Consider the following 20,614-nt stretch of genomic DNA (forward strand, 5'->3'; position numbering starts at 1 on the left):
CTGCGGAGAGACTTTTGCCACGCAGTGTATTAAGGAGTAAGAGGAAAAGAAGGAAATATTAAGAGCAAGAGGAGAAGGTGTAAGAACAATAACAGAGAAAGCAGAATTAAGAGGAAAAGAAGAAAGTATTAAGAGCAAAAAGAAAAGTTGAAAGAAGGAAGTAGGATTAATAGAAAAAGAAGGAAGTATTAGAAGCTAGAAGAAAATATGTAGGATAAGTAAGCAGGAGAAAATATTAGAATAATGAAATAGGAAAATAAGAAGAAAAGAAGGAAGTATAAAAAGCAAACGGAGAGGATGTAAGAGCAATAATAGAGAAAGAAATAGGATTAAAAAGAAAAGGAATAAGTATTAGGATCAAGGTGAAAAGATGTCGGAGCAGTAATTAGAGAAAGAAATAGGATTAAGAGAAGAAGAAGAAGAAGAAGAAGAAGAAGAAGAAAGTATTAGAAGGAAGAGGAGGAGAAGATGTAACAGCTGTAATAGAGAGAGAAGTAGAATTAATAAGAAAAGGAGTATATATTTGAAGCAGATGAAAAGGTATCGGAACAGTAATAGAGAAAGAAGTAGGATTAAGAGGACAAGGAGGAAGTATTAGGAGCAAGAGGAAAATATGTAGGACCAATGAGAAAAGAAGTAGGATTAGAGAAGAAGAAGAAGAAGAAGAAGAAGAAGAAGAAGAAGAAGAAGAGGAGGAGGATAGAGGGAGAAAAAGAAAGATTTGGAGTGGAGTAAGTGTAAAAGATGTGTAAGAAGTACAAAGAAGAAGAAGAAGAAGAAGCAGGAGGGAAAAAGAAGAAGTAAAGTACTTACAAATCTTTGTGAAATGAGAGCACTTACCTGCTTATGTTAACATATTATTGCTAGGAATGATTTGATAATATACGAGAAATCATTTTCAAATTTAAAATTGAAATAAACTGTAATAATTTCCAAATCCGTATCCTTTTAATTGATCCTTTATAACTGATACTACTTACAGTTTCAGCATGTGTTAATGCTACCGTTTGGATGTGGTACACCACATGAACATGATTAGGACATATGCATCAGTCAGGCCGTTGTAATCATCTTTCATACATTATAGACATTATAATAAAGAAAAATATGAGTTTCAACAATGTGAACACTGATTATATTTGTAACCTCAGCTAAAATAATAATAACCATCATAATGAAAAGGTGTGACAATTTTACATATTTGTCAATTAAATCAATTTACGTATCCACAGAATCAAAACAGGAAATTAAAAGACAAGTTCCTAAATAAATTAGATCACTATTATATTATCATCCAGCATCCGTTTGGTTATTCTAAGTTTTATTTATATATTCCACTTTAAGTCTCATTTTCTGAAACGAATATTACAATCTTCCAAATGTATTTAAAATCTTTCAACATTGTGATTACAGGAGTTCACAACACAATAATATAGCTTCTTGACGTCCTCGAACAAGGTATTACGAGCTGATTTACACTATAAGGATCATCCATGATAGATCATGGTAAAACATTCTTTAACAGTTATTACGTGCTCAAATAACGGTGAAAGAACATTTTTACAATTTTGGTAATGTTATATGATATGATATGAGAATGAAGTAAATCAGAAATAGTCCATGACCTTCCCATAAGTCTGGAAATAATATCTTTCATTCATTTGCTTAGCAATCATTATACAAATATTTACTTTCCATGAACTCAAGGGCAACATATACATTACATTAGTATTATTACATTTATAAAAGTCAACAGTGATATTAAAAATGCAGGTAAAAATAAATATACTCATTTTACTCTTACTAAGGAACTGGCCACCCTACCCCATTATCTCCTGGCTTAGTTTCCTCATGAGTGATACCTTATTGGTGTCATTTATGAAGTTTCAACCAGTTTTCGGACTGTTGACTAAATATACATTATTCCTACTCTGATTCTATTGTCATAGATCATTGAAGACCTTAATTCCCAATTTTTTCAAATTTCATTTCATTCAATCTAAGGGAGATGCATCCATATGAGAATATCTTACTCAATGGGCTCAGTCGTAGCTCAACTGTAAGTGATTCATTCTCGGAGATATCTTAACTGGCTTTTCTTAATCAGTATCTCAGAAAGTCGTTTTTGGCGCTTAGTCCTTTTGGAAAGATAGGTCTTCAATTGTCGGAGACTACGACAAAGGTGCGAAGTAGGTACAATTGTTGTTCTTAATAATCATGGAAAGTGTAGATACATGAACGAATTTCAACATAAAAAATGCTACCTTCAATGACAAGAAAAATCTTACAACTTTTCCCTGAAATAAACCAGTGAGCGATACTAATTAAAGTTTAAGATTTTACAGTGACAATGGTGGAAGGTTTAGATAAACTATCACAAACGCATGGTTTCAGCCATGGACTGCAACAGAAGGAATTTTTGGAAGGCTAGATCCTACCAAAGTTAACCCATATCCATCGTCCTGTACACTTCCTCTCCACACAAGTATTGAAAGCGCAACTAAAACTAATTTCAGGTCACTTCCAACACAATTTATTTATTACTTTAATTTAATGTTTAGGAACTAAATTAACTCTACTTTCAATACAATTCAGCTGAGTGGTCAGAGCGTATCCTAGCAAAGAACTTATTAAACAATTAACTGCTTGAGTCCATTTATTATACCGATACTTTCAGAGCTTTTAATTTCATCAACTTACCTACTCTTTAAGTTTTAATCTTTATGAATGAGTTTGGCTTCTAAATGCTTCAATTATTATATCTAGATCACATATTTTCTTTAGCATTTGCTTCACATTTTCTATTCAATGCAGAGGGTGACAATGTTAATGTTTTAATGTGGGAAACCTTAGCTTCAACTTATTGTTTGGCTCTAGGAGTGTGCAATTTTCGTTTCGCGTCTAGTTGGTGCACAATAAAATTATGCATGCTAATAGTAGTGTTATATAATAACATAAAAATTTTCTTTGACCAGCCAGTAATAACCTATTTCAATAACAATTTATATTATATGAGGCACAAAGGGAAATGGTTACACATTAAAATTTGCCCATGTGAACACCCTTCCCCAGTCACACATGGTGGCAATACCACTGATATCCTTAAGAGTGTCTAATGAATTATGCCTTAAGTGCTTCTACGCAAGTTGAAAAAATTAAGAAAAAAATTTAGGGAAGATAAAAATTAAGGAGTATTTTAGTATTGGTACGTCTGATTGAGGTTCTGGCTGGTACAACCACAGTCTATTATATACAGTCACAAAGCTCAATACGTAGTAAATATGCATCCATAGACAGTTGCTAACCACTAGGATCGCTACTATCGCCTCATTACAGACAATGCGAAATAATTCCGGCACAGTCTATTGTTCCTAGCATCCTCACAACTCAAGCTTCGTGACTGTATATACTAGACTGTGTTACAGCTATTAGTTTGATGCACAAGTTCGTAACGCTTTTGTTCATCACAACACTACGTTGCTAGGAGACTTTATCGTTTGTCATTTGTCATTTGTTATCTGAAGTATTGTGCTTGTAAATAAGCATCATATTTTGCTGATTTGAAGAAAGTTTGTGCTATTTGTGGGCTAAAGAAGATGGAATGTCAAGTGGAAAAAAAACTAACATTTCCGACATATTTTTCTGTTTAATAGAGGTGCAAAGGCAGTGGAGGCGGCTCGAAACATCTGTATCACAAACGGGATGAATGCCATCGGAGAAAGCACTGGAAGAAAATGGTTCCGTCATTTCAACATACAACATCCCGTACAAAAGTTAGTATCTGGTGGGATAAAGGTGTCATGTACTACGAATTGCTTCCCAGGAATGTTACCACAACTGCTGACATTTATTCTCAACAACTCAGACACCTTATGGCCGCAAAATTGAAGAAGACTGCATCAAGTCCTGCTGCAACACGATAATGCACCAACATGACAAAATCAGCTATCCGGAAGCTTCATTGGGAAGTGATTTCATATGCCCCATATTCTCCCGATCTTGCGTCCTCAGATTTCCACCTTTTCCGTTCTCTATCCAACAATCTTCAAGGAAACTTCTTTGATAACGAAGATGCTTTACAAACTTGGCTTGACTACTTCTTTAACTCCAAACCAGCAGATTTCTTTAAACGTGGAGTTGAAAACCCACCCCCAGCATTGGCACAGAGTCATAGGTAATATAGAACAATATGTTACAGATTCATCTCTGTCTTCTATTCCTCTCAAATAAAAACATTTATCCACGACTAGTATCTAAACTGGACTTTATTTCACTGTTCTTACCAAACTAAACAATGGCTTTATTCACATCAGCGAATTGATTTTTTTTAAATAGATCTCTCCAGGACAACCAACGCATTAGCAACAACAAAATTCACACATTCATTCATTAAATAACTTCTTCACAAACAACAGATTACAAAGAAAAGGAATGCAATTTAAAATTAAATTTAGATACAAAGTAATGGATAAAACATTGTATAGCACACGAAAGTAAGCAGGTTTTATGCGCTCGTGGAAATTAACGCCCGAATAAAATCTAATTTTAATCTCTTATACTATAAATTACTATTCACAGAGAAAAACGCTATGTACTTTCGCATCTACGCAATATTATCAGGCAGTACATCTCACTTGATATGTGTCAGAGGAAGAACAATTGTTGCGCATATCTTTAGGTTCGATAACTGAAATATGTTACTAGTCAGCGAAGTATGCAATGGTAAAGGAACTACCTACCCTACACCATTATCCCCTAGTTTTAGTTTCTTCATGAGTTGTGCCATATTGGTGTCACTTATGACACCAATCAGTCTTCGGACTGTTGTCTAAACTCACTAAACATTAAGGGTGCTATGCATAGACATTTCGCCAGCCTGCGCTACGAGCGTGCTAAACTAGCCCCGGCTATCGACTGATCACTTGTACAGAATTCATATCATATCATATCATATCATATCATATCATATCATATCATATCATATCATATCATATCATATCATATCATATCATATCATATCATATCATATCGCTAACACTGGTTTATGAATATGAAAAACGTTAGTTCGCTGATCATCCACCGGAAGCCCGCACTAAGAAAGTCTATGAATATAGCCCTTAGTATTGTATTTTCAGTAGTTTTTTACGCACGTAACAAATGCTTAGACTTAGGATACTGCTTACTAGCCTATTCTAGAAAAATATACCAATCACAGAAAGATAAGCTAATAACTCGGCTAAGCTCCAACCAAATTTAGGATTCGATATGCATACACATGCAAGAAAATACAAATGCGAATCTTCAAGTACCTACTTGATGCCTCTTGCTTTTCCATTTCAGTTCAAAAGATGGTTTAAATAAAAGAGCCTACATACCGTCACTCACACTTTCACAAGCCTACCATTTCAAAATCCATACAGGTCTCGACTGTTCAAATATGGAACTAGATTGATAACGAATGACACGATCTCTGGGTTATTAAATCCTTTGTCTCTAGCTGAAAGCCATACTACATTTTAAAGACAAATTTTATATTGTCCTGGCCTGCTTATAGAAATGCTTAGGACATAGCGCGTCATTTCGTGTTACAAAATGGAGTATGACAATATTGGTGGTCAAAAAAATCACTACTACATCTGACTGACAATAGGTTTGTTCCAGCGCGGTTCAGAATCGATTCTAAATTGCCTGCTCATGCGCAGTATCTCAATGTTCGTTCCAACAAACTTGAACTGATTCAGAACCAATTCTGAACTCCCAGTTTCCTGTTCCAACGTGCTTTGGAACTCGTTCGGAACGAGTGAAATTGGTTCTTGATTAAGAGCAGGAACTGGGAATTCTGAACTACTAACGTATGCGCAGATGGTTTGATCTGTGGCTAAAATTAAAACGCTTCGAGACTGGGTAGGTTAAAATGAAAAAATAGTCGATCATGAGTGATTTGGAAGGTGATAAAGATATATTTTATGATGAATTAAGATAGGAAAGTCAATGGAATTTTAATATGAGAAGAAACTCAAAAGGACGTGAAAGATCAGTTCAAGAAACGTTCCAACAACGTAAAATCTCGAATTAGTTCTGAGAATGTACACAACTGGTGCATGCGTCAAAAGATGTTCAGTATTAGTTCGTAACGCATTCTGAATTGCTCGTTAGAACAAACCTATGATTAGAGATACTTTTGGATTAGAACTTTCAATGCATCTTAGTAAAACTGAAAGCTTCTCAGAGAATTTGTTAGGTTTAGTTACGATAAGTAATATGACTATTTCATTATTGCTCAGCGACTGAAAGTAGGACAATGATTTCCCTAATTTAAATTAGGATAGGATTAGTCAATTCAGGTTATATTATTATACCTATGCTTACTTATAAATGTACTTGCATAAGGAAGTACATCTAGCTTAAAAACTACGTTTTTCACCCATTTTCTCAAGTCTCCCTCAATGAATGAAGTTAAAAATTTGCGAGGTTATTACTCATATCTTAATTTACAAGAACCGTTACTTGGATTAAAAAAAACATTGATATGTTTAAAATTTTCGTAATTTTGGAAATTTTTTTACGACCAATACCAGTTTCTCTCCTAGCTCCCACAATTTTCAAAAATATCTTAAATGTCTTCTGTCCTTGCAATTCCAGAAGGTTGTGGCACCATTAAATTATCTTCAATTTAAGTACTACTTTTTATTACTATTTTTTAATTTCCTGAAAATGTTTACTCAAACATATTTTCAATATTTTTTTTATTAATAATAAAACGAATATACAGGTTTCGCCAGGGAAACGGGCTACAGAAATATTGTAGGCAATAGAAGGTGCTGTTATTTATTGTTATATTGCCAAAACTATGCCATTTACGTAGCGTTACGTGCTCAATCGCCAGCGAATAGGGATTATACAGAATGGACACTCAGCGAATTTTCCTGTTTTGTGTCCCTGTGCGCCGGCGTTTAGTTCCACTTTCAAGCGCTAGAGGTTAGTGTAATCGAGCACACGCTAAGATAATAATTGAATATAAGAGTTGAGACACAGGATCGAAACATCGCCTACCTTGTTGCATAATCCAGTAACGCTTTGCTTCAAATAAATTCAAGTTAACAGCTTCTCCTATTTCTCAGTGACAAACTAGTTGTAATAATACTTTTTTATGTTTTATATATAATAAGTTATATTATAAAATAATATAATACATTATAAAATTATGTATCAAATTCGTTTAATATTTGTATAAAATATATAGGCATATGGTTTTACTTCTCATAGGAGTTCTGTTTTTCCATTTTTAGCGCCATCAAATCATTGCATATTTTAATTGTTGATGGGGTCAACGTCTCAAATCTCATTATAAAGGATCTCTAGAGTCTACACATTACAGACAATGACGGGTTTATTATTTCATGAGTCCAATTTATTTTATTTGAATAGGCCTACATAATGTAGCTAGATGTATCAAATGTATGTCTGTTATATTCCGTTGTGTCGACTGTTAACTGGTGTGTCAGCAACGACTCCAGGGAAAAAGCAGCATCTCACGCTCAAGCTGGTTTGATGGTCATCAGTCCTGCTACATCAAAGGTACCGACGCGAAGTGTCCATACTTGTAATTCCCAATAAGCTGCAGTCGCCATGGACCAATGGAACGGTGCACAGCATGCATATTATGCAATCAAATCGTTAACAACAACGAGAGTTGCGAGGTTGCTAGACGAGATTTTCGTACACATTTCAATATCGGACGTCATGATTCTGTGCCTAGCGCACATGCCACCAAATTATGGATTACAGGATCTGCTATGAAGAGAAAGCCACCGCGTGGAAGAACTGTCAATAGCCTCGTAACTGTCATTGTTTTTGTAAAACGCTTTGATTACATATGCACGCTGTGCGCCGTTCCATTGTTCCATGACGACTGATCATGTAACGCTACGTAAATAGCATATTTTTGGCAATATAACAACAGATAATAGCACCTTCTATAGCCTACAATATTTCTATAGCGCGTACTTTAAAATCGCCCGTTTCTCTGGCGAATCCTGTATAAATTCACACAGTACATCATGACATACAATAACCATGAGAAATTGATGCAACTATCTTTAATAGTTGTTGAATATGAGGGAAATGATTTGAAAATTTTAAGTTACGGAGAACGAGCGACAAACATACCAAAAGATGGTGCCGTCTAGTATTCTCCTGGTGCATATATTTGGCCATAACTAGGAAATTAATATAGATATTTAGAAAAATCTCCCACAGACACAAAGAGGAAATTCTATACTCCAGATTTTGGACAAAACAGAAAAATCAATTTTTTTGGACTAGTCCAGTTGGATGTATACCTTAACTTTCAACACTAGTGAATAGTTATGAGTACAGACAGAGTTAGAATGTTAGCGTTAGGTTAAATCGTGGGTAAAAAAAATATTCGTGTATTAAGAATTCAATTAACAGTGCATTCGATTGTATTTTTCCCTAATATCAGTGAACAAATTATTGTTATCAATGTTCAATATTTTTTCATAAACGATAAAATTTGTTTCCAAATTTAAAATCAACCGTTATCAACATGCAGTTTTAGTGATCGTTCCTTTGATGATTATCCTAGCGGGTGCGTGCTTGTTGAGTGATCAATGACTGCAATATAACCATTGATAAAGGATAAATTCTTAATAAAGTAAACGTCCAAAATAAAACTGCAATGAACGGGAACAAATAATAAGGATTGTAGTAGTGGTAGTGAAACTAACAGCTCATGTTCATCACCACTACAAAGGTCAACGAAAGGTTAACAAAGCAGAGAAAGAGGAAGGGTAGTGCATAAGGGTCGTAGTTTTCAACCATTTTGATTTAAAGAAATTTCCATATGAAAAATCAGACAACATTATTTTCTGTAAAATATGTAAGGGAATTTTTGAGAAACAGCAATTAACGTTTTTTCGGACTTTTCTGCAGAGTCCTACCCCCCCTCCAACCCCCAAATATTTCAAAGAAGTCGGAGACTATGCTCTCCTATGAATTTATATATGAAATATGACCTTGTGTCAATAAATTTAGCCTTCCATGAACACATACCTCTTTTTCTAAATATGTCAGTCCAAAAAACGCGAGCTCTTATTCTTAGAGCCATACTTTATTAAAAATTAATAGAAACAAGGCTTAATAAAGTGATCATAAAAATTAAAAATGTGAGCTTTTGGCAAATATATAAACGAATCCGTTTAGTTTCACTGGGTACGGAGAGACATGTTATATTAGTCGTAACTTTGACGCGTGACACCTGACATTTGCCTGCAGCATGGTTTCTGACAGTGATATGTTTACCACAAGCGCAGGGAAAATTCAGAAAAATTCGGGCAATTTCAATGACAAAAAAGAAACAGTATTTTTTCTGTAAAATCCGACATGGGATGTTGCATGTAATGTCACTTCGATCCATTTGCCATACTGAAGGAAATCTTTAAACGTAATGTAACATTTAAAACCACATTGTAATTAAAATTACACAAAATTTTCCGGTTTGTCATCTTTTGGGACTGAAAAGAAATACATGTAATTGAAAGCAACATATCACATCAAGTTAATGTATAAAATTAACTGTGCTGTAATACATTGTAAAAAATGAATTTAAAATAAATTTGGATTGAATTAAAAAAAAATTCTAAAACTATTTAACTTATTAAAGCATGTTCCAAAACGAAATTGTGTAAAACAAACTCATAGACAGAGAAGCTAAAATACCTTGGCAACTTCTACACCAACATATGGAGATAAAACTTTGGCTAGAAAAAAGAAATGGAACAAACTAACCTCAACTGAAATATTAAATTCTTCCACACAACAACGCGTTACACTCTGTTGAGACAAGAGACAAATGAGGAAAACATACAGAAATTGTTGGTTGTGTGCATATATAGATGAAAAGGTAGACGAAAACCTTCTGCTTGTAGACCATTTAGATATATTGCTTCTGCAATAATCCACAGGCGATAGGAACAAAATGAACGGAAAACACTACGACTGGCATTTCAGCCCCGGAAATACCGCAAAGATGGCTAACGGTCACCAGAAATTCAAAAAATCTTGAAATACCAGCGGGATGCCATTTAATCTTAGACTTGTACCATGACCATTCCTCGAACACTAGCACATTCTAATTAACCTCATCCAGTAGCACAAAAGCTAGTATGTCTTACCCAGAAATCATATTTATGACATGAAATGATACGAAGAGATTTTTTCGGGGTTTTCTCTCAACCCATCAAGAGCAAGTTTTGGGTAACTTTCGGCGCTGGACCTTGGACTCATTTCGCTGGTATTGTCACCTTCATTTCACTCAAATGCTAGATAACCATCGCAGATAATATAGCGTCGTAAAATAAACCCATAAAATTGTAGGATGAAATGTAATTTTTCCTGGAACAGAATTTGTAACGTTGAAGGAAAAACCTCACTCTCCGATTTTGTCCATCACAAGTATCAGTTCAATAAGTGGAGAGATTCGAACCTGACTTCGCCGAATAATCTCATATTTCAAAGCACTAACCTACTAAAGATGCAAACTCCAGTTTCAATTTAAAAGGATGTGATAAACGTAAACTAAACTGCTAAAAGATATTTCATGAAAGAGTTAAGAAAGATTTCCATGAAGATTTTAAAAATATACAGTAAAACCTCCGTTAAACAAATTCTGTCAACCGAAACGTGTAACGTGTAATTGAATTTTTACACAGAAAATTAAAAATTCATATTATGTACTGTATTTATGAAATACAACATTTAAGTACGATCTATTGTACACTCATAATTATTTTTAATTGCAACACTTTATGGGTGAAGTATAAGGGCAAAGTAGAAGCAGTTTCAAAAACAAGCAATTGTCATTAAGCAGGTCAGAGGAAGGCTTGCGAGGGTAACAACACGTCTTATTGTTTAATCGAGCCGACTAAACCTATTCCTAGCATTAAGCGGGCGTGACATTGCTGTCAGAAAAATATACGAACATGAAACCCGAAAGAAAATTTAAAGGAACAGTGAAGAATAAATATTTAGATTTGTTAATACTGTTCTGGTCGAACAGAGAACATGAGTATCGTATTGGATGCGCTGCTGTTGCTCGATTATGTGGACTTCGCCGCAATAGCTAGCGCTACCAAAGGTCACGTAAAGAACATCGCTAAACTTTACACGCTGCATCAGTCAGTCAGTCTTAAAGCACCGGTGAAGAAAGATAGTCCTGTGCAAGGAGAGCTAAATACCGGTTTTACACAGTCAGGCTAGGCGTATTGCTTACTTCATAAGTGGAAGTGAAGCAGCGATTCCTTTAAACCAAGCCACAACCCTTTATTGTAGCTGGTAATCACAAAATTATAAAATAAATATACTGTGTTTTCAAAATTAAAATATTAGTAGCAATAATCCTCCACTGTTATAATTTACAAATCTATAGCCGGGCAACATATATTTCAAAGTGTGCAGAAACAAAATGTTACTACTGGTCAGATTGGAATGAGGATTAAGTCATTTATTTAGAGTTCCTTGAAGAGTACAGATCTGTTCTTAATAAGTACGGTTTACTCTAGATAATGTAACAGAACACTGTTGTATTCATACTACGTTAGCGTATTTCAGTTTACTCTTAAAGTGTAAAATGCCTACCTCTCTGTCACGCTTTTTGTTATTAGTAGTTAGTAGGAGCGGATTTTTAACATATTTGCATGTTTCAATCCTTAGTTGCATGCTACCATTACATAAATCCATTTCAAGTTACTTGTAACCAAAGGTCAAGATTTTTTTAGTGCATATTATATATATGCATATTTAAGAAGTTATTGCATATTTTAGCGTTTAGTGCATATAAAAGCATATTTTGGTATTTTAGCAATAATAATAATAATAATAATAATAATAATAATAATAATAATAATTTATTTTAGCTGGCAGAGCAATGTGCTTCAACAAAGATTTTATTATAGTGACAGGTCTTAGAAACTTCAACAGTGTGTAGAGTGCATTGTATTTTAGAACAGCTTAGCTGCAAGGAAATTATTAATTTTGAATTGGTTTAACAAAGATGTCTAACGAAAAATGTGCTAGAATAATACTGCTTAAGCAGTGGATTGAAGGATGAGCAACTTTTGCAACTGATGGTGTCTCAATATTCTTATTGTAACAGAAAAACCGTCAATAATAGTAAATTGCTAACATTTCTTTTTTTTTAATTTTAAGAGTGCATATTTTGTTATTTTTAGTGAATATATCGTGGCTTTTAAGTGTATACGTGCACGCATATTTTCCCGTTTTTTAGTGCATGTGAATTCGCCCGTAGTAATTAGTGGGTGTGAAACAATGACGTCATGCGCTACTCGAGAACGGTAGCGCTATGTTTTGAATGTTGTCTGGCTATATTACTGTACATTTAGCTATCGTTCTCCAGTATTGGTAATCTTGAGTAGCGGCGAGTTGAATGTCAAAACGTATGACGTCACACAGTATGATTCCTGCAGTCATCGAAACGCATGTTCGCTGTGTCGACAAAGTACCTACTAAATGCATTGTATCATTTTTTTTAATACACGTGACGTTTTCATGTACACAACTTACAAGTTAGTTTCTAACCTTCTTACTCTAAAAAAAGGGTAAAAACATTTATTATCCGGAATTTTGCTTGTCCACAATAGAGCCAGCATCCTTCATTCGATTAACAGAGGTTTTACCTTATTAAAGATAAAAGATGAATTGACTGAGCTTTGAGAATGATGAAATACATATTAATTGGATTTTTTAAAAGCGCATAAGTCATCATTTTTTACATTTTCATTTTTATCGTAGTTTCGAAAGTACATCGATAAACCCATCGTTTTTGCTTGAAAGAGCGCCAATAACATTGTTCGTTGGCTTGTTAGAGGCAAGTTAAAATCACAATTTGTTTTAATTGATCAGTAGCCAATGACATGCATCGTTTTAAAATTATTCAATTGGCTGTGGTGACTGAGTGCGAACAGTTGAACACAGAAGAAATATTACAAAAATACTGCTGTTTCTGAAGAAAGAAGAAACAAACAAAGAAATGAAATAATCAATTTTGCAGTGTGTAACCTATTCCACTTTGAGTATACACATGACAGACTTGGATACATCAAAGTATCTAGTAGTATTAATGAATCAGTAAGCTATGTATTCTTCATGGCACTTCTGCGAGAATCTATTCGTCCACCAACATGTCCAGTCTACCCAGCAGGAAAAGTGCCAATAAAACAGAAAAAAGTGTAAAACTTGGAAAAAAAAAATTAAGCAGCAGGCCCTACATATCAAGTGAGCATACGGCATTTCATGAAGAGCTTTTCAGCTGGCCTACAGACAGTAAAGCAACATAGGATGACTGGAAAACAGAACATCCCAATTTCTCTTCATCATTCGTGATATTTTCCTTTGATTGTGTATGATTTCCAGTAAAGTAATTCAAGAATAGCACGAAAATATTATTATTGGGTCATTCCATGCAAAAAAGTATATTTTTGAACCATGATGTCTCAAAAGTTAAAAATATTGTAGTAGGTTATTTTGTATGTTCTAAATATGAATTTCAAGCAATACTATATTTACATTTTTCATAGTTTGGCAGTAATCAGAATTTAAAATATTGGTTTAACAAAGAACACGGTTTCATTCATTGAAGTTTTCTTACTATGTAAAGGAAGATGGAAAAGTGATTTCAATGGTATTCGAAAAAGGAGAGCCTTGTTTATAAATGCCCTTAAAATGAAAAAAAAAAATATATATATATATATATATAATTTTTTAAATAGTTACCCACCGCAAAATAATTAAAAAATATATAAAACAAAATGCAATTCATTTTTACAGACGAAAAACATGTGTTTAATTCTTTAGGGTATATTGATTCCACTGTGAAAATTTCAGAATGCTGACTTAAATATCATGTCAGTTTTTAATAAAAATAACTCACCGGAACAAAGGAGCTCAGCAGGTAGGCTCTCCTGTCGTACAGAATGTTGCGCGATCAAGGTTAGGGAGACGGACATTTCAGATTACTAATCGTTATGAAGTCTCGCGAACGCTGCGACCGCCACACATAGCAAGCGATTTTCAAAATCGGAACAAAAATTAATAATTTTATTAATTTAATTATTCACAGGTTTTTTTTACATAAAGTCATAAAACTTGGGAGATGGATTAGGAATAAAATTTTATTTAATACGAATGAAATTCGCATGAATTTAATTTGTTGCATACGAATATAAAACTATTTCTTTTTTTCAATGAGGTGTTTTTATGAGCATGCCTCAATATTATTCGGATTAGTCTTTAAGGTATTAAAATATGGTTATTCAGGTTTACAATGGCGTCTGTTTAGTTTCGATGACACTTCATACAGGGTGTTTAGAATATTTTAAATGATGGATAACATGTAACTGCCATCCATTTTTCAGTCATCCATATGACTAAAATATTAATGATATGACGGTCATAGTTGGCAGTTTAATTTATTTTCATAATAACATTATTATATTAAAAGCCCAAAAAAATTCATGACATCGCTGGCATATTCTTAAAATTTTGTATGGAATAACCCATATCTACGTATATCTTATTTGATTTTACTTGTTATAAAATGTATTATCTTTTAAAAGGACAGCTTTTTCATATTTTAAATCTCAATAAAACCTTAAGCATCCGCATAACGCGTATAATTACTTCAAAAACCAACAACTGTAACCTAGACTATCAGTCCACATGTGTGCAATTACATATTTCCAAATAATTTTTCTCTAACAGTTTTCTTTTCAATTTCCCACACATTTACTTTTCCTGACTTACGCCCTTAAAAAGCGATTTATTTTCAATAGAAATAGACCACATGAATCTAAATTCGTGAAGAAGACCGATACTGATGATTATGGCAAACGTAATGACATGACATGACATGATAGAAAAAATGCTAAAGAATTACTGGTACATGCAAAAAAATATTATCTATGTTCATATAAAAGTATTGCATTTGTTACTCCTTCGTTTAAATGTCACGAATCTGTGTGCTTATAGTGTAGATCAGCGTGGCGCTCCTAGGGCAGGTGCTGCGTGGTGACGGTGTGTCGCAGGCGCTGGTGGTCGCGCATGGCGTACTTGTTCTTCACCCACTTGCCGCAGACGTCGCAGCGCGCCGCGGGCAGCGCCGTGTGGACCCGCGCCAGGTGCTTGTACAGGTTCGAGCGCCGGGAGATGAGCTTCCCGCACAGCCGACACGCCAGGGGCTCATGCGGACCCACCCCCTGCCCCGCGACCGCGTCCGTCGAGACCGCCTCGTCAAGTTCCGCCACGAGGACTGCAAACAGACATCCGCAAACATGACATTAATGCTGCATGCAAATTAAAAAATAATAATTTACTGGCATTCCACATAAAGCCTTGGTTTTCCTGAACCGACGCATGCGAAGTGCGAGGTGCGAGGTGAGTGGTTTCTCGCAGTTATAGAAACCACTCACTATCTCTCGTGCAGTCCGGATTTGTGCGAGGCAGGCCTCGCACTTCTCATGCGTCGGTTCAGAAAAACCAAGGCTTAAGGAGCAACTGCACACAAACATAATGTATGAATTAGAGTAGTGCACAACCGGTTATGAAAAATAGAAATTATATATTGCTATTGAACGTCTGATGGTGTAGTCAGTATACGAAGCTCTTAGGGGAAGGTTGCTATCAATGGGCCACTTAAAAGAAATCTTATATAATATCGTCGGATGAAGTAATATTTATTTCCCTTTTCAAGTAAACTTAAATATTGCCTTCTGTATTTCACTACGCTACAAATAGAAGTTATATGTATTCGATGTTAATGAAATATTTGGAAAATAAAGATAAGCATCATCGGCCCAATGAAGGAGACTCGTTTCCTTCTTTGGGCCAAGTAGTTTCCATGAATGGGCTGCAGAATAATATTGTTAAATAACAACCCACATCTAAATAAATGCCAATACACAATATCTTCGGCATTAATAGGAATAGTGTGTTGGCATATGGAACCACAGAATATGTATTCGATCCCAAGCAAGACCATTAGGGCACTTTAAAAATCTTCAGATATTTCATTAACACAAGAAAACGAAATACATCATTGCTAGTTTGTAATCAGCCTTCGACCTGCAGCATTTCTATCTCAAATGATTTACGATCTTACAGAAATAAAAAGAAAACACTTTAGGCCCTATTTGTTCTATAGTGTGATTAAACAAAACTAAAACATTTCAAAATAACCATAGTTTAAAAGCTAATAAAAAAACAACTTTTTATATACACTGAAAACAAAACATACCAAAACAATTGAATAACATTATTTAACTCTAAACTCTATCCTTCTTCTCTCGTTGGCTGACCAAATAAAAAACTGAAAAAGTTGAAAAAGAACGTGCAATGGAAACCATGAATTCAGTTTTCTTTATAGCAGCTAACATGAGAAAAAAACGAAACTTTTATAAAATATTGTCACACTTTAGTCACAGTTTTCGCAATAGAATACTTTGGCTCCTTTTGTAACACCAGCACAATTCTCATGAACCCACTCGTTACATGACAGACAGTGAATCATATCTTCTTTTATGCAATTGCAACAGATGCCACAATACCATGACTCCTTGTTAGAATTACATCTCGTTGAACCATTTGAAGAAAACGAGAGTTTGGTTTGAGCTGACTTCTCCAGTGCAGAATTTTCAAGACATCTCCTTTTAGTTGTTTGCTTTTTACCTCTTCCAGTCTCTGCTTGTACGGACTACTCGTGATCATTATCATTTTCTCAGCTTTATTTGCACTTCTTTCGAGAGAAATTTTGTTTGATATAGGAGAGATTTCACCCAAGGAAACTTGCAATTTTGGTACCAATGTTGCTGCATCAGCAGGAAGAGATTCTACACTATCTTAATTTCCAGATGTATTGCTCTCTTTTCCTGGAATCTTGGTATTAGGCCTATTTGGTTCTGGAATTTCTTCATTGACAAGCTCAATTGTACAAGCTTCCATAACGGGAACATCATTTGTTTCAAACTGCATCGCTGCCACAAAATGCCAATTTTGGAACACATCCCTATTGACTCGTCAAAATCCAATATTTTGAAAATCCATTCACTGCAGTCCATATTGTTGACGCCAGTCCATACGCTTTACTAGACAGTCGTGGAATATGAAAATGAGTAACAACTTCAGGTTTGCTTATTCAAATGCTTAAAAAACGACACGTCCGGTGACTGCAACCTATGAGAGGTGTGTCCTGGAAGTGCCAGCATGATGACTCCATTCTCTCGAGCAATATCTAGAGCATCGAGATTTCTGGTGTGAGTTGAATGTCCATCGGGAAGAAGCAAGACTTCTCTTTCCTTTGAAGGAAGGACAGTGTCGATGAAATGCCTTAACCACCTCACAAATACATCTTTGTTAATGTATCCACTTTCAGGATTATAAGCAAAAATTGTTCCAGGTGGAGCTCCATTTTCTAACCTTTCCCCAGAACGCGAACGTTTGTAGATGATCAGTGGTGGAACATAATGACACGCAGCAATTGTGCAGAAAATTGGAGTAGTAGTGGAACCTCTTTCTCCACTGATCTTTTACCTTTGAAGGCGAGCACCTTTCTAAGTTTCTTTTACACAGTTGATAAACCAGTCTCAACAACGTTGAATACTCCCGTTGAATCGAGTTGGTTTACATAAAAAATTTTATGCAAGATATCAAAAAAGTGTCTTACGTTTCTTTATCAAACCTCTTAGCTCGAGCAAAAGAGGTCGACTCTGGTTGATGCAAGTTAAGTTGAGGATGTCTCCTCTTAAATACATAATACCATTTCTTTCCGGCCATTCTCTTTTCTTTGCTGAATCTGTGAAGAATTTCGTTCCTTTCTGTTATATCAAATGCTAGCAAGCGCAGTTCTCTGGGTGTAATACCAACATAAATTCCTCAGAGAACATGAGCAACACTTCTGCGGGAAGGTCAGCTATGCTATCTATATTTTTTTTTATGTTCAACAGCAAAATAATTCTTGCCCGTTAAATGTCTTTGTAATGTTACCCTGGGCACACTATATGTTCTGGCAGCATCATTGACACCCATGTCTCCATTTCGTACTGCAGCTAAAGCACGACTCATATCATCTTCCTGCCACTGACCGTATTTCATTTTTGACAGCTTCTAGGAAAGAAAACATATATATTTATAATATATGAATGTATAACTAATCATTCGTTTACATTATACACGTATTAAATCAGCTAGCACGGCTCTTTGTTAACTAATTCGAAACAATAATTACGAAAGTGCGCGCGGGTACGGTTTCCATCATTGGGCCACTAGCCCATTCATAGCAACTCGGAGTGGCTCATTGAAGGCAACTAGCACTGCATCGTTTAACATGGTCCTGTCTCCGTTGATAGTAACTAAATTTATAATGTAAATATGACTAAATAACGAGAATTCGCCGTACTTTCAGACACTGTCTGTAGAAATTTATAAAGTATTAATATTTGACAGAAATGCTTCCTTCATTACATTAGTAAATTAGAAGAAAAACGTGAAAATCATACCTTCTTTCACTGCTGCTTTGGATCTGCGTCGAGCAACTCGCAACTAATATGGCGACATGTTGGCAACCCGAAATACACTAAACAGCAACAAGAGTGTGCCTATTGTCAATACATATGGAGATATCGAGCCGGCCCATCGAAGGAACCGGCCCATTGATAGCAATCTTACCCTACGTCTCCCGGAGTGTGTCAGGTCCGATTTAACGAATATTCGAGTTGTTTCTCACTCTTTGTGGATGGACGGTAAAGGCAGACCACACTGAGCCATGCAGGAGTTCCAAGAACCCTTGCAAGGACGCGATTATCATCGTGTAGACCTACTATTTAATTGATAATTCTCCTTCTCTCACTACGATCAATCAATCTATCAATCATCCATCCATCGACTCGCTGTTTCATTCATCCATGGCTTCATTAATTGGTTCATTGACTGATTCAGTGATTCACTGATTGGTTCATTCATTAATTGATTGATTGATTGATTCATTCATTCATTCATTCATTGATTCATCATTCACTCACTCATTCATTCATTCCTTCATTCAGGTATTAAGTTGGTATCGTCAAGAGCGAAACATCTATTCTTAAAATTGATTTATTAATAAAATAATGCATCTACTTAAAGTAATTAAAAGGCATTAACAACTACTGTTTAGAGGTATGAATTTTGAGTTTAAAGTGTAATCATTACAATAGAATGTATGTACTTATTTGCTCTTCTGTTTAGTAAGTACCTAATTGTAATTTATTCTATTCTTGCATTTCTTTCATATTACGCATTACACTTATTTCCTTTGTTGTTACTGGTGTTCATTTGTTCCTCTATATGCCATACTGTATGTTATGAAGGGGGAAATGAATTGGCCACCCTACCCTATTATCTCCTCGCCTAGTCGTCTCATAAGTGGTGCCTTATTGGTATCACTTGTGAGATTCAGACCTGTCTTCGGACAGTTAACTAAACAACAACAATATGTTATGAAGATAAGTGTAATAAAGTATGCAATCAATTTTAGGCCTATATTAAGCAAATACATTTTTTAAATTACACATAGTAAATTTCCTTCAAATGACATCAGATGGTTAGGGCCTCAGACAGAATTAGCGGCGAAAGCCCACAGTCATGCAGAGGCCCAAGACTTTTCTCTTGATGTTCGAAGAAAATTCTAAATTATGGTCTATTTAAGGACGCTCGCAACTGCCGAGGTTAGCCTATATCAGCTTCGCCGATGTGCCGAAATTTTGTCCCGCAGGAGTTATTTTACATGCCAGTAAATCTACTGACATGAGCCTGTCGCATTTAAGCACACTTAAATGCCATCGACCTGAGCCGAGATCGAACACGCAACCTCGAGCATAAAGGACCAGCGCTATACCGACTACACTACCCAGGCAGACATGTTCGAAGAATATGATGAAATACCTCGACGGAACACCGTCAGCACCAGAAAATGATCTGGTAATCGCTAACAGTATTAGAAAATCTAGCTATTATTTAAACTCAAATATAGCTAGCAGTGTCCATATATAGGAAAATTAAAACATTAATTACTGTTATAGAAAAATAGGAAAACCCAAAAAAGCACACTAAAACTAAGCAAGATATAAAAACACACTCAGAACAGTACGGTAATTCGAATGTACGTGATGCAGTACACTGAAATTGTTAAACTGACTTAAATGCGTATCTGGAATGAACACAAAGTGAATAAAACAATCTTTCTAAGGCTGAGAAGTTCCACGTGCGTGTCGTGCGTCTTCTGTCAATGAAGAGAGAAAAATGGTCTGCTCGACATTGTTATTAACAGTTATTCATCCCCACACATATAATGTGCTGTATTTACAGATATTCGACCCCACACGACGAATTAGTAGTCAAGTGATATCTATTTGAAACGTTTGCAATGTGAAGAGGTGATATCAATTTCACTGTTACAGAATTAGGCTACTAGGTATTCCAAAGGCAAATACAAAATATTTCCGTTTACCCTGTAAGACGGCTGAGAACAGACGCAGTCTTGGCTTGA

The 20,614-nt window shown here is 35.2% G+C and overlaps 1 protein-coding gene across 1 annotated transcript in view; it reads right to left on the reverse strand.

Annotated features, from left to right (window-relative positions):
* Positions 1–926: 926 nt before the first annotated feature.
* The window catches only part of LOC138704784 (protein abrupt-like), a 303,539-nt gene continuing 283,851 nt past the window's right edge, over positions 927–20,614 (reverse strand). The window contains exon 10 of the mRNA XM_069833028.1: positions 927–15,346. Coding sequence (XP_069689129.1) covers positions 15,328–15,346 — 19 coding nt within the window. The 3' untranslated portion in view covers positions 927–15,327. The remainder of the gene's footprint in view (positions 15,347–20,614) is intronic.

The sequence above is a fragment of the Periplaneta americana genome, chromosome 8 (genome assembly GCF_040183065.1).
Source record: "Periplaneta americana isolate PAMFEO1 chromosome 8, P.americana_PAMFEO1_priV1, whole genome shotgun sequence".
NCBI classification, from domain to species: Eukaryota; Metazoa; Arthropoda; class Insecta; order Blattodea; family Blattidae; genus Periplaneta; species Periplaneta americana.